Raw genomic sequence first — 15884 nt, forward strand, 5'->3', positions numbered from 1 at the left:
ATCTTTAAGTTAACCTTAAAAATGCATTCGAATACACAGTAGGTGCAGACAAATACTGTTTGATTCTGTTTGATTCCACTTATACGAGGTACCTAGAATAGCCAAACAAGTACATTGGTAGATGCCAGAAGGGGGGGGGGAGGGGCACGAGGGGTGGGGATGGGGAATAGGGAGTCAGTGTTTAATGGGGACAGAACTTCAGTTTAGGAAGGTGAAAAATTTGGGGACTTCCCTGGTGGCGCAGTGGTTAAGAATCCTCCTGCCAATGCAGGGGACACGGGTTCGAGCCCTGGTCCGGGAAGATCCCACATGCCACGGAGCAACTAAGTCCGTGAGCCACAACTACTGAGCATGTGCTCTAGAGCCCACGAGCCACAAATGCTGAACCCGTGAGCCACAACTACGAGCCCACACACCTAGAGCCCGTGCTCCGCAAGGAAGAGTAGCCCCTGCTCTCTGCAACTAGAGAAAGCCCACGCACAGCAACGAACACCCAATGCAGACAAAAAAAAAAAAAAAAATTCAGGTGGATGACGGTGAGAGTTGCACAACAATGTGAATGTACTTATTTAGTGCCACTGAACTGTACAGTTAAATATGGTTAAAATAGTATGTTTTATATTATGTGACTTTTGACCACAACTAAAAAAGTCTTTCTTAAAAAAGATTCTTGTAATAACGTATAATGGAAGAGAATGTAATAAAATAATATGTATTTATATATTTACATATATATGTATAATTGAATCACTTTGCTGTACACCTGAAACTAACACAACATTGTAAATCAACTATAATTCAATAAACATTTTTTTCTTCCTTATCAGTTGAAGGCATATGGCACCCTACTGCTTTATTTGCTTTGCATCCTTTAGAATCACGAGGCTTACTTTTAAATTCCAATCATTAAAAAATAGTATAAATGTCCTTTCCCTATCAAAAATCTCTTTACCACATCCAAAATAATTCTGGAGAAATTACTTTAGGATAGTTAAAAGGTGACATTTGGCACAAATGTACACTGCAAGCTTTGGTCCTTCCCAAAATGTAAATATTAGATTATCTATAATACCAGAATATCCTGGAAACTGTTCTTCCACATTGTTTTAAGGTTACATTTATCTGAAGTACAGGCAAAACCCAACTCACTAATGTGTATTGCCTAATTAAGGAATTCAGCAGAACACTTGATTTATGAGGACCAGATATGTAGAAATTAAAGGGAAAAGTCAGAACTCAATGGTGAGCTGCTTTTACACTTCTGTACACCAAAATCACTGTTTTCCCTCCTTTTGTTGACACAGTTCCCTTGAAAATGTAAATAATATTATTTAAGCTGTTCTTTCTCCCTTTCAATAGAATTCTCAGTTGTTTCACTGATCTCACATTTCAAAATATTGAATGCTTGTAAAACAAGCAATTGTGTGTTTTGATGTTTGCTTTTAACAGCCCATAATGCAAATATTTATTCACAACAGTAATTTCCATTGTGCATAGTTTTTACATCTAATTAAGGACTCTGAAAAATTACAATCATTCAAACAAAAGCATACAGTGCATTTAAACAAACATCAAAGGATAATGTAACTTCTCTGAGAGGGGACAATTCTATACTGGGAGTTGTCGTCTGGGCAAGAATACAAAATTCTCTTTAAGGCTACATATGTGAATATTTTCATATTAGGGTGGAAATGAAAATGACACTGAGAGTGGAATATTGCTATTTATATCAAGCCTCCAGCATCCATCTCTCCACTTTTGGTAAAAGTATTCTGAATTATTTTGCATAAACTGCCTCTCATTTTCTTATCGGGTGGTCTAGGTGGGTTCCTACTCCAGGCTCCAAAGGGGAGCTTATTGGCTAAACTTGAGCCAATCAGGCTGCACCTATCCCGTCCTTCTGTGCTCAGTCACTGATTCAGAAGACTCACAGAGCAATGTGGACCTTTAAGAGGCAGGTCCAGAACTTTGATGGAACTGTTGAGAGATACGCTCTATTTACTGAATTTAGGGTGAAGAGGTGTAATTCTGAGCTGGGGAAGCATCTTGCTTAAATGAAGGACAGTGTGCATTAGAACAGAACCAATACAGTTAAAGAGAAGCAAAGAGAGTCTAGGTCCCTTTGGCATCACATGAGCACCTGGATCAAGCCTTGCCTGATGTCAATCACCCCCAAGAGACTGTTAATGTTTACCAAGCAAATATTGGGTCAGCCAAAAAGTTACACCCGAATGAACTTTTGGGCCAGCCCAATACATTCTCCTCTACATTTCCCAGTCCTCCCTGCAGTTAGACGGAGGCCCTGTTTCTAATGCTGGTCAATGGGATGTGGGTACAATGAAGCCATTTCCAAATGTGGACTTTAAATACATCCCACGTAATCCCCTAAGTCCTCTCATCCCCTACTGTCATGTGTTCAAAATGGCATAACTACAAAGTCGAAGAGGGTCAACCAGACTCTAACCAAACAAGAAATAAACCTTTGTCAAATTAAGCCACAGAGACATGGGTTTTTACTCATCTATATATTACATATATGTGTGTGTAATGTATGTATGTATGTTTTATATATATGTGTGTGTGTGTGTGTGTGTGTGTGTGTATATTACAACAGAGCTTACCCATCATACTAGCCCATCCTCACTAATGTATCCCTTAGGCAATTTTAGATTTTTGGTTTTGTACCTGCACCCAAAATATGTCTAGTTATTCATCACTAGAAAGTATTTCCTTAAATAAATCCAACTCAGGCAGAATTCTCCCATCCAATCCGTGGCTTCAGCAGTTGTGGCTTGTGGGCTCTAGAGTGCAGGCTCAGTAGTTGTGGCGCACAGGCTTCATTAGTTGTGGCACGTGGGCTCTAGAGCACAGGCTCAGTAGTTGCGGTGCACGGGCTCCAGTAGTTGTGGCCCACAGGCTCTAGAGCGCAGGCTCAGTAGTTGTGGCTCATGGGCTTAGTTGCTCCACAGCATGTGGGATCTTCCCGGACCAGGGCTCAATCCCATGTCCCCTGCATTGGCAGGCAGATTCTTAACCACTGTGCCACCAGGGAAGTCCCAGATTTCAGGTTTAAATGTCCACCTGTTGTTTTGATTCTGTTCTATAACAGTGTTTCCCAAACAGCATGTCCTGGAGAGATTTCATCTTCCCAGGTAACTAAATCACATCCTTCTCACTGAATTTCTAAATGCATTTTCATTTTCCCTCATAACCTTGAAGCTGCAGGCTCTTTACCTCCACGTTATCTGTTGACCGGAGTCCTCTTCACATAACACCCCCAGGAGCACCCGCTGTAAGCAATTCTGCATCTTCCCCCTGGCCTCAGACTGTATGACCTCACCCGCTCCAACTGCACAGCCTTCAAGAGGCAAAGCATTGCAGGGCCCTGGACCACACTTGGAGGAACACAGCTTCGGGGCCTTAGAAGCCACATCCTCGATGTGACTCTCTCCATGACACGTTTTGAATACTTTTCGGGGCCACCAAGGCACTCCGCAAAGATTGTGGGGTACAGCAGACACCCACAGTGCCATCGCTAAGGGCATCAAGGTTCAACAAAACAGATGTTTTCACGTATCGCTAACACCTGTACAAAAAGGTAAGCCTGTCTGGAAAAGAGCTTGTCAACAAAAGCTCTACCCATACCCTTTGGCCTAGTAATTAAATAACTGCGACTCTCTTTAAGAAAGTAACTCAAAGCAAAAATTATGCACAAAGATAATTATTTCCTCATAATAGCAGAAAGCTATAAATTATATAACTGTGCAACAAGAGCTGAAAATTTTCAGCTATGGCGCAGACATTAAAAATATATCCCTGATACATTTTTAAAACATGAGGAAATGCTTATATAAACATTATGAACTCAAAAAAGTCAAAAACCAATTAGTGTCCCAGAGACAGTGTGAACACAACTACTTTAAAAATTCATAGAAAAACAACTAGAATGAAAGACATCAAACTGCTGAGGCAGTCATCTTCGGGTAGTGAGATTATTTATTTTTACCTCTCCCTCATGTCAGGATTACTTTGAAGTAGCTTACAAAAAATAAATGCACTGGGATAGAAGAAGTAAGTAAGGAAGCAGACAAGAGAGACAGAAGAAGGAAAATAAAATAAAGCCAAGGATGAAGCTGAGTCACAAGATGTGTCTCTTAAATTCCTAGACTTATAAATAGCAAAGTTGGCTCAGAGACTCCTAGGAGTTCAAGCAAAGACAGACACTTGGAAATTCACTTAGAAAATTCACGGTGTTCATAGGATAAAGTGTAAACTCTTTCTCAGGATAAACACAGCTTTTTTTTTTTTTTTTTCCTGGTACTAAGGCCTGAGAAGTATTTCTTAGGAAAGGAACTTGGGAAAGAAAGGTTTTTTTGTTTGTTTTTTTAATTATATTTATTTTTTACACAGCAGGTTCTTATTAGTTGTCTACTTTATACATATCAGTGTATATGTGTCAATCACAATCTCCCAATTCATCTGATGAAGTCCTTAAATATCCCTCCACTCTGTCTTTGCGCGTGTCCCTCTCAAGCTCCTGGCCGCTGTCCTTCCGCAGCTGGCATTTACGGCCCCAAGTTCAGCGGTTGCACTACTCACTTGTCTCAAGTGTTGGGCTGTTCTAACTTCAGACCCTTCCCAGAGCAATTCTGCCACACAGCATTCCTCGCTCTCTTGTGAACCTGCTCCTCTAAGGAAAGAGCATTCCATCTGTTGTCACAGCCAGTCTCTGATACAGACGCCCACCATGGAAGGGCTGGGATGCGGTCCTGGGACGAGAGCCTGCAGACCGTGCTCAAGGTCGACACCGGCCATCAGACACCATCAGGCACCCACGAACCACCAAGGCTCAGTGCCACCCAGGCATGTTTGCCCAGGGTGTTGACAAGGGTGCTGGAGTGAATGCAAACTCGGTCCCCAGCTTCAGAGAGCAAGAAACACACGTGTCTTCCTTTTCATGGGATGGAACTTCGTTTCTATTTGGATTCCCCATTTCACCCAGTTGCCAAACAATATCCCCCGCCTCCAATTATTACAGAGATCACGTGTAAGTTCTGAAAGATTCAAAGTGCCCACGACAACCAGGAGGGTTCACTTCAACGACAGACTTTGTCATTGGTCCAAGTGGCATCCGGTCTCCTGCGGTCAGTCCAGGCAGACCACAGAGAGGCCTCCGTGATCCTGACCTCAAGGCCTCCTCAGGCTGATTGGGCTTCCTTCCGCCATGTCTGCTCCAGCTTCCTCGGCTGATCTGGAAAATATTCTGCCACTCTCAGCACCTCGCTGGAGCTCACTGCCCAATCACTGCACACAAACATGCCTTCTGCTTTTTACAGCAGGTTCTCTTCCTCTATGAATCTCCAAATATATTTAGAAAACCTAACTTATATTGCTCTAACTCATCCTTGGAGTGAAGTGACACAGAGCATCTCAAAAGCACTCTGGCACCTGAGCTAACCTCTAAATCCTCCTTCCCTCTCCCCCCGTGAAAAAATATTTACTGAGGTGAAGAAGGAGAGGGTGTGCCAAGAAAACACATGCCCATGAACATATGTTTTTCCAAATCTTTTGTCTTTTGCTGGAAATCTAAAGTCAGGAACCTGGCTTTTCTGTCCTGGGCTTTCTGCTGTAGCAAGAGACAGTGGTTGCCATGTTTCACCTGCTAAAGAGATGAGACTTAGAGGCTGATGAGGATTAAGGGCAGGCAGAGAACTGGCGACATCAACATCGACTCTGATATCAAAATCTTTTCCTGCCACAAAGTCCTAAGAGATTGTGTCCAGAACCTTGAGAACCTCAGCGAGTTATATTATAACTTAAGCATCTCCCCACCTACCAACATGGCTTTCCCGACCAAACATACAAACAAAAACAACAACAAAAGTGAAGTCTGCCTGCCACCTTCTTTACTTAGTGAGTCTGCTCAGCGATTCTCCCATAAACATAAAAAGATACTATTTTTCACATGAGGAAAATAACCAATGTCACTAACGGCTAAAAACTCTTTGTGACTGCCTGTCTTTTCAAATGTATATCGAAATCTCATTTCTAGGCTTTAGTTCAGAGAAAGAGAGAGAGAAAATTTTTATTCCCTTTCAACTGTTTCAAATATATTTCTTAACCTTGGTTACTGCTGTCCTGTCATGACAATATGTACTTAATCTCTTCTTGAATATATGTCACAAATCTTTTTACTTTAAGTTCAAGGGCATTCCTCCCCTATAGATTCTTTTTTTTTTTTTTTTTTTTTTTATGGCTGTGTTGGGTCTTCGTGTCTGTGCGAGGGCTTTCTCTAGTTGTGGCAAGCAGGGGCCACTCTTCATCGCAGTGCACGGGCCTCTCACTATCGCGGCCTCTCTTGTTGCGGAGCACAGGCTCCAGACGTGCAGGCTCAGTAATAGTGGCTCACGTGCCCAGCTGCTCCGCGGCATGTGGGATCTTCCCAGACCAGGGCTCAAACCCGTGTCCCTGCATTGGCAGGCAGATTCTCAACCACTGTGCCACCGGGGAAGCCCCCCCTACAGATTCTTAATTTCTGGAAGTTGATGAGACAGACATCTTGGGTGATAGGTCTGTATAAAAGGGACCCTTTGAACCCTCCTACACTGTTGGTGGGAATGTAAGTTGGTGCAGCCACTATGAAAAACAGTGTGGAGGTTCCTCAGAAAAATAAAAATAGAATTACCATATAACCCAGCAATTCCACTCCTGGGCATATACCTGGACAAAACTATAATTCAAAAAGATACATGCACCCCTGTGTTCATTGTAGCACTATTCACAATAGCCAAGACATGGAAACAACCTAAATGTCCATCGACAGATGAATAAAGAACATGTGGTACATATATACAATGGAATATTACTCAGCCATAAAAAAGAATGAAATAATGCCATTTGCAGTAACGTGGATGCAACTAGAGATTATCATACTAAGTGAAGTAAGTCAGAAAAAGAAAGACAAATACCATATGATATCACTTATATGTGGAATCTAAAATATGGCACAAATGAAGCTATCTATGAAACAGAAACAGACTCACAGACATAGAGAACAGAATTGCGGTTGCCAAGGGGGAGGGGGGAGGGATAAATTAGGAACTTGGGGTTAGCAGATACAAACTACTACATATAAAACAGACAAACAACAAGGTCTCACTACTGTATAGCACAGGGAACTATATTCAGTATCCTGTGATAAATCATAATGGAAAAGAATATAAAATAAAGAATGTCTATATGTGTATAACTGAGTCACTTTGCTGTACAGCAGGGATTGGCATAACATTGTAAACCAACTATACTTCAATTAAAAAAATAATAAATTTTTAAAAAAATCAGTACTCCGACACTTAAAATATTAATAAATAAAATCTAAAAAGAAGCCAAATCTTGAAAAAAAAATAAATTAAAAAGTTGACCGAAAAAATTAATTAAAAAAATAAATAAAAGGGACTCTTAAAACTGACATTTAAGTGAAGACGACCCTGGCTTCAGGTTGCTGGGTGATCCTCTTAATTCTTCCTAGATTTTTTTTAAAGTAGATTTTAAAAAATAAATGACGAAAGTGATACAGGAATATCCTGAGTCTTTGGTCTCATGTCACGACAAATCCACGCTGGATTCCTGTGATCACCACTCACTTCTGCTGGCACCTCCACAATATTCTCCCCGTAATTCATTCAAGCTTGTTGTCTGGCATCAGAAGTCAAACTCACCAATCCATATGTTCACAGAACCCAACATTCTCCTTTTGGAAACAGGGAAAATATTTGTCTGCCTTCATGCTACATGCTTCTTCTTCGTTCTTTACAATTTTACTAAAAAGCTACCCAGACTTTCAGTCCCAGTGAAACAGAGGTCACGTCAGTCTCCCCTCCCCCAGGGCCCACGCGTGTTAGCGAAGCGGATGAATGATGGGATGCTGGGATTCCGAGAGCACAGCCGAAGACTATTCAGCACTCTGGCCTAGGAGACAACCACACAATTTCACATCATCAGGTCACCCCCTCCACCTCTGTAACAGCCTTGGGATTAAAATCCATGTTTTAGTTCCTTTTAGGTATCATTCCCGATTGCTGCTGGAAAAATGAAGGCTGGGAAAATTAAGAAACAGGGCATTCACTTATTCATTCCTTCAACAAACAATGAGCCACATCCAAGGCTCAGAGCTGAAACTCCACGGACACCCCTCTGCACTCAAACTTCAGCACGTCAGGCCCCACATGTAATTTTTGCCTGACAAATGGATTCATTTTTAGTTATTATACATAATCACGAGCAGAATGTAAAACGGTTAACGGTGTGGGCTGAGGCATCGGAATTCAGACTGTGACACTTTAGTTGTAAGAGCTTGGACAAGTTACTTCTCTGAGTTTCCATTTCTGCATCTATAAAATGGGGTGAATAAAATCTAACCCATTGGGTTTATCTGCAAATTCACAAAAAACACTTTCAGCAATCACTCAGTGCAGTGCCTGGCATACAATTTTAAATTACTTTAAAATTCGCTGTTATTATTATCGACAAAAGTATTTCCTGCAACACTTTGAACTACTGGGGGGGGGGGGGGAAGAAACAGCATCAAACCATTTTACTGCTGTGCAAAGTTTCTTTCAGCAATAGTCTACAGTCTTAAGGATACTTAAAAATTTATTGAGCCCTTGCAGGGTCCAAAGCACTAAACTCAATACTGAAGAGAAATCAAAGGGAGAAAAATACAGAGGCCGCCTCTAGAGGTACTTAAAATTTAGGAGAGGAGACAGAAAATGGTTTTAGAATGTGTCAACCCCGTAGAAGGTTGAAAAGTGCCTCCCCACCCTCACCAAAAGATATCTGCGCCCAAATCCCTTGAACCTGTGAATGTCACCTTATTTGGGGGAAGAGAGGGGGAGAGGGGTCTTTGCAGGTGTGATTAACGTAAGACGGGAGATGGTCCGGATTATTCCGGTGGTCCCTAAACGCAACCACGTGAATCCTTACATAAGAGGGAGGTGACGGGAGGTTTTAGACACAGAAGAGAAGGAGCCATGAGGACAGACCCAAGAGAGATGGGAAGACACTACCTTGAAGTGATGTTGCCAGAAGGTAAAGACCGCCGGCAACCATGAGGCGCTGGCACGATTCTCCCCTAAAAGTCTCCTGCCAACACCTTGATTTGGGCCCAGGGACACTGATTTTGGACTACTGGCCTCCAGAACTACGTGAGAATGAAGTTCTGCTGTTTTAAGTCACCATGTTTGCGGTCATGTGTTAAGGCAGCCACAGGAAATTTATGGACCCTCTGATTAAAATCCATCCATACCCTCCTTCTACTCCTCAGCAGTGCCTGGGAAGGGGCGACCCCAGAATTCATCCCCCGCCTGGACCATTCTGAGAGTGAAAGAGGCTGCTATTACTAGCCTCACCAGGATGCCATGGGCAACTGGTGCTGGTCCAGGTGAAACAGGACGTGCCACGGATACCCCCACACCCTACCTGACCGCTGCCCATCTCTAGTTCACTTCCCACCCTGTCCTTTCATGCAGTACCACAAGCTCCACGGCTCTCTCTCCCGGCCACACTGGTCCTCTGGAGTCCCCGTACGTGTCTGCACCCTCCCACTCACATGCCCCCTCCCTGTAAACACCAACCCATCCCTCAGAGGCTCTAAGTCCAATGCCAGCACACCTGCGCTCAGAGATGCTTGCCCTGTCCCTCTAGCACATCGCAGTTGAAAGTCTACATTCCTTTACATAACATTTTTATACAACGTATAATTACATTTTTATGTAATTAACATCTTTCTCTATCTCCTCTATAAACTACCAGTTCTGGCAGAACAGTAACCGTATCCGTGTGGGTTTTTCTCACTACTGTAATCCTATGGCCAGCATGGCGTGGGGTATACAGTTGGTGCTCCAAAAGCAGTTATTGCGATAAAATAAGGAAGGAGAGGGGACCAAGAAAACCAGGAGAGGAAAGGAAGAGGGAACTGAACACCGAACTGGTGGGTCTTGAGCCCGTGACTTAAAACCGTGGACGGTGTGTGCACTTTACAAGCTAGAGGAATGTCTGGCAGTGAACTATCCTGAATCGAGCGACACTTTAGTACCTTCCTAACCCTGTGTCCTCAGAACACCGGCAAAGAGCTCTTGCAGAATTCCATGCTCACTCAAAACCTGTGGCCTTTAGTATTTGTTGAATCATCAAATTTTATGGATTTATGGATGAAGGAATGGATGGATAGATGGATATACAAATGAAGGGATGGACGGATGGACGCATGGAAGGACACATGGATGTATACATGGATAGATGGCTAAAGACTGGTTGAATAAATGGGTGAATGGATAAATGGATAGATGAATTTAAAATGCAGGGTAGTATAAGCTTCCGCAATAGGGTATTCTTGGAGTTTTTGTCTTGTTTTTCATTTTTTCTTGGCTTTCAGAGTTGAACTAAATTAAACAGATCTTAATACTTAGAATTCTAAATTCCTATGCCCATAAGTATTTTTTTATAAGATCATATTCAGTACCTAACTTTTTAATTCAAGAGAAATGAAACTTCTTGGTCTCCCCATTTCCTCTCCTTTTAATTTTGAGTGTTTAAATGTAAGCAGTAAAGTTCAGTCTGTCTCTCTCTGTGTCTCTGTCTCTGTCTTTGTCTTTCTCTCTCTCCCTATCTCTCTCTCTCTCTCACACACCCCAACGCACTCCCTCCTGGATACTTCTTCCTCCCCTGAGAGCCCGGACGAGGCGTCGCTGTAAACCAAAGCTCCTCCCAGGCCAGAGCTGTGGGGGGATATTTCCTAAATAAGAGGTGATGCTCAGTCATCCAGATGCCTCACTTCTGACCTAAGAGGGACGCTATCAAGGCGGAAACACTCTGAGCGAAGGTGCCCTCACGAAGCCACTGCCCAGGAGGCTGGCTGCACTCTGCCACGGGATGCAGGCAGAGCACGTGCCGAACACGGCCCAGGGACGGGGGTCCATCACCGCAGCAGCTCCTCTGCCGGGATCCCAGACCTCTGAGTGTCTGCTTCTCAACGGCATTTCCAAGAGAACGTAACTCTGGGGGATGCAGGTCAGGGTCATCACAAGCAGCCTACGTGGTGCCACCTTCCTGACTTTGTACTGAAAATCTGCCTGGCTCTTTGCCCATCTCTAGTCTCATTAATTTGTCTTTGGGCCCCTTTACTTTCCATGCCCTGCCCCCCTCCCCCATGAAGCGAATAGCAACATGTTAAAACACATCTGCAAGCTGGCACAGCTGTAATCTGCATCAGGTTCCCCAGGAAGACTAGACTCTAAACATAAAACACAAACTCTCTGACAATTTAGTATAAGGCTATTCTCCAGGAAAGGCTGGGACTGCACAACAGTGCTGGTAAAAACTTTTTGTTTCATAATAGAGTTCCCAGGTCCCAAGGGATAGAACTGCAAGCGATGAAACTTTATTTTTATTTGATTTTCAAGAGATCTATGAGGTTGCTCTATGACCAATCACTTCTTGCTCATAAAATTTAAACATATGGGTTCAAAGACGTTAGCCTGGTAATGAAAATGTGCACATCTGTTCCTTAAAGTTTTCATCTTTGGAAAGAACTCAGGCAATGCAGTAAATATAAAAATATGCTTAAACACATCTTTAATATTTGGTAATAATCTCCACCCTTCCATCAGACCCAGACAAATTAGGCACTTTGGATGGTGTGTGTCTATGCATATGTTTCCTTCTAATTAAAATTCTCTTAAATACAGTCCATCCTGGATTTCAAGCTTTTTTAGAACTTTCAGGTAGTCGGAGGATCTGAGAGGGGAAAGTGATGTGAACATATGGGAAAAAGAACTGAATGGTCCATATATTTAGAATTCATATCTGCACCAGGAAATTTTCTACAACTGGAAGGTTTCAGGGCTGTGAAACTCAAACTATGTCATAGGCTGGGCTTACAGCATCCTTCCACAAGCCAAGACCTCCACATCAGAGTTCCTCATGTTAAGGACATTTTCAGTGTCTCCACTTGAAAAGTTCCGAACTATCAGGGGAAATACAGTTCTCTTCAACCCTGCTCAGTCTAATAAAGGAATCAGTAACAGAACTATGTGTGTACCTAACCGAGGAAACATAATAGTTAGGTCATATTTACAAAGCTATTCTGTACCTTAATAAAACCTTGTTATTGCGGCATAAAAACAGAGAAGTCTATTCCTATTATCAAACCAAGCGACAACCAATAAAAAACATGCCTCGTAGCCACAGGCAAGTCTGCTGGGCTGCTGTTGCTGTGGATCTGGGGTTTTTTAACCTCACGTCTGCCGGGGGTGGATTCACTGAATTCATCGAGCTTTTCTTCCGTTTCTTGCACACATCACAAATCCCCGAGGCGCTGGTCCTCAGAATTGTTCTAACTCATAATTAGGAGACGTGAGCCCATTATGACCACACTTGAAAAGACAGCCAAGCAGGGTGGGCATAGGTCACCCTCTTCCTACATCACACCAGCACAAAAGCCGGCTATTGTCAGATCTAAAGCAATGTAACCTCAGTGATGCCTGAAGAGCTCAGAGAACAGAAAATTCCTGTAATTAAAAAGGGTCTGTGCATGATAATTGGCTTTGAAGTTTCTGAGAGAGATCTCATCTCGAAAATCTTCTCAGGAAAAAACAACTCTGTTTACAGGGATTTGGGGACACACATGGGAGACCGCTAAGCTGCTCCGCTTTGCTCCTTATACATTTCTCTGTAGGAAAGAGGCCCCTGTGGGGCCCACACAAATATAGAGACCTGATCAGTAAGGAAAAAGAATGGCTGGTCCTTTCTACAACCTCCGGTGTGAATCGAATAATTTCCCTTCAAGGAATTCGTGTCCTGAGCTTCCAAACTTGCTGTGCCAATGACAGACTGGGATGGAGACAGATGAGGAGGCAAGCAGATGCGGAATCCCCGCCTTCCTCACAGCTGCAAGTCAGGGGCTGTGCTGGGATAACGCAGGTGACAAGCAGGGTTTAAACTCCGCGTCCAACCTGCACGGATGCTGCCACCGGACAAACAGCCACAGAAGGCAAAGGGAGAGAGAAGCCTCTCTTAGAGAAACGCAGGGCCACCTCTCCGGAGCTAGCCCCATGCCACAGGCACCGGAGCCCACGACGCACGCGACAGCACGCCCATACAGAGGCGTGCTCCGGCATGATTTCCTCACGGGTCCGTGCCAGTAGGAAAAGTCAAGCCCAAATTCCAGAACCTTTCCAGGAGGTCCCTTCAGTCCCTTCCTCTGACATCTTGCTCAGCCCTCCCAGTGCCCACCTCTCCTTTCAAGGTTCTCCACGGCCCCCTCCCAGAGTGGAACACGCGGTCGGGTGAACGAGACTATTTTTCCGCCCCCGGCGGTCTCACTCAGGGCCTCCAACCCCAGTCTTTCCGGGGAGGCACCTGCTACAAAGGGGCAGCGGGCAGGACCTCGGCCGCCGCACGCGCGCGCGTGTACACGCACACACGCACACCCACACCCACTCTGCCGGCCGCCCCCATCCATGCACGCCCTCCCACACACTCACTCCTAGCAAAGTTCGTCCCGGGGTCCCAGGCGGCGGCGGCGTCCCCTTACCTTTGGAGAAGAGGGCGGCCAGGCTGACGAGCACGGGGGACCAATGGTGCCACAGCGTTCCCATCGTAGACGCGCACATCCCGGAGACCCGGAGCGCAGACCTGCGGCTCCCGGGCGCCGTCTGGGCGGTGAAGACAAAGTCGCCAAGCGCTCGGAGGGCCGGAACGGGCCGGGAGGGCGAGGGAGCGCCGGGCTAGGGGCGCGAGCGGCCGCGGCGCCCTGCGTCCTCCTCCCGCCCGTCCATGGCCTGCGGGAGGCGGCACCGCGCGCCGCTCCGGAGTTGCTCTCCCGAGTCCAGCGCGCGCGCAGGCAAACCCCACCTCCCTTTCACCCCCACCAGGATATTTTTACTTTCATCCAGGCGGATTTGTTCCTTTCCGTTTACCCAGCGAGGACTGGCCCCCAGGTGGCCCCCAAAGGGCGCCTCCGGGAGCGCGGGGACGCGGGGCGGGCGGCTCCGGGTGGGCTAGCGGGCGACGGCGGGGCGGCGGGGCGGCGGCGTCCGGGGCGGAGGCGGCGCGGGGACCTCCGGCCGAGTGGCCGGGCGCCCGGAGCGGCGCGGAGCGCCCGGACGCACAACCCCCATCCCGCCGGGGCGCGCGCCGGCGCCCAAAGTTTGGCGGGGCGCAGCCGCTGCCCGCGCCGCCCACTCCGGCCCGGCCCCGGCCCCGGCCCCGGCTCTGGCTCGAGGGGCCCTAGGCGCGCGGCGCGCACGGCCGGCTGCGGGGACGCGGGGCTGCCCCTGGCGCCGGAGGGAGGTGCGCCACCCGCGCGCGGAGGAGGACCCGCAGGCCCGGGAACCTCGCCGCCCGCGCGCCGCCCACGCTCCGCCGAGCCCGCCTCCGGCACGGACGTGCGCGCCACGGAGCCCCGTGCGGGCGAGGGGTCTGCCTTAAAAATTAGTCTTTTTTAAAGAAGCCCCACCCTTTCGGAGTGACAGCCGCGAGCCCCAATCCGCACAGCCAATCCCACCTCCCCGGGTCTGCCCCTCACCCACCCTCCCGGCCACCCCGCCCTGCGCGCGCGAGGGGGAGGGGGGCGCCTGGGAGGCGGGCGAGGACCGGGTGGGTTCCGCCCGCTCGGAGGAGGCGGGAGGGAGTGGCCCGCTCTCCCAACAGGTGTCAGGAAGGCCTTCTCTCGCTCTTCAGACCTCAAGCTAAGGGCAAGTCCTACAGCCTGGGGGTTTCTAAGGCTCTCCGCCTGCCAGTGAATACAAAGATGCCTGTAGAGGCCCTCATCCCCGCACCTCAGTCTCTGGGTAGGAGGACCTCTGACTTGCCAGGTGTCCTGAAGGTCATGCTGACCCCACCCCTATCCTGGAATGACCACCAAGTCAGTGATCCTAAAAGAATCCCGTCCTGACTCCCCGCTGGCCCATTTGGAGCTGGGAATGGGTCCATTAAGGGCCAACGCGGCCTTGAGAAGATAAGAGAGAAGTTCTTCATTTATCCTTCCTGAATCCCTAATTAAGACACCCCGGAAACCAAGGCCACAAAGCATCAGCGTATGATTTTAGCCCAAGGACTTACCCACGTGAGCCTTTGAATTAACCAGATCAGAAATCAGAGCGAGGGAAAGCGTTTTGGATATTTAAAGAATACTGCAAACCAACAACAACCAAGTTAAATGAGGTGAATTTACCTCAGTAGGTAAAAATAGGTCATCATCATCCGGCCAAGGGAGCCACAGATGTTTTAGTCTAGATGCCGGTGGTTGCAAAATATACCAACACTTTAAGAGTGTTGGACTTCCCTGGTGGCGCAGTGGCTGAGAATCTGCCTGCCAATGCAGGGGACACGGGTTCGGGCCCTGGTCTGGGAAGATCCCACATGCCGAGGAGCAACTAGGCCCGTGGGCCACAACTACTGAGCCTGCGCGTCTGGAGCCTGTGCTCCGCAACAAGAGAGGCCGCGACAGTGAGAGGCCCGCGCACCGCGATGAAGAGTGGCCCCCGCTTGCCGCAACTGGAGAAAGCCCTCGCACAGAAACGAAGACCCAACACAGCCAAGAATAAAAATATAAAAATAAATTAATTTAAAAAAGAGTGTTTAGCTTTCAAAGTTTCAAAAGATTGTCTGTCTGGGTTTCACTCCTGGTGACGATATGTGCTTCTACTTTATTCTATGTTTAATTTTCTGAGTGTCTGTCCTGTTTTTCTTTCCTTTATTTCTTAAACTTTCTGCCTTTTCTCTTTGCATCTCTCTCCTATAAAAATTCTGAAGAATTTGTGCAGCGAAGAACCTAAGAGATTATACATTTCAGTGCTTCTGAAACTTGAGTAAGTTTTGACATC

General features: G+C 46.5%; 1 protein-coding gene and 1 pseudogene across 2 annotated transcripts in view; both read right to left on the reverse strand.

Annotated features, from left to right (window-relative positions):
* The window catches only part of TMEM132D (transmembrane protein 132D), a 679902-nt gene extending 665820 nt beyond the window's left edge, over positions 1–14082 (reverse strand). Inside the window, exon 1 of the mRNA XM_082353214.1 lies at positions 13592–14082. Coding sequence (XP_082209340.1) covers positions 13592–13670 — 79 coding nt within the window. The 5' untranslated portion in view covers positions 13671–14082. The remainder of the gene's footprint in view (positions 1–13591) is intronic.
* Positions 1–15884, reverse strand: part of LOC309610394 (cytochrome c oxidase subunit 6A1, mitochondrial pseudogene) — a 571916-nt pseudogene that overhangs the window by 485135 nt on the left and 70897 nt on the right. The gene's annotated exons all lie outside the window — the stretch shown is intronic.

The sequence above is a fragment of the Balaenoptera borealis genome (assembly GCF_965194805.1).
Source record: "Balaenoptera borealis genome assembly, chromosome: 14".
Classification (NCBI taxonomy): Eukaryota; Metazoa; Chordata; class Mammalia; order Artiodactyla; family Balaenopteridae; genus Balaenoptera; species Balaenoptera borealis.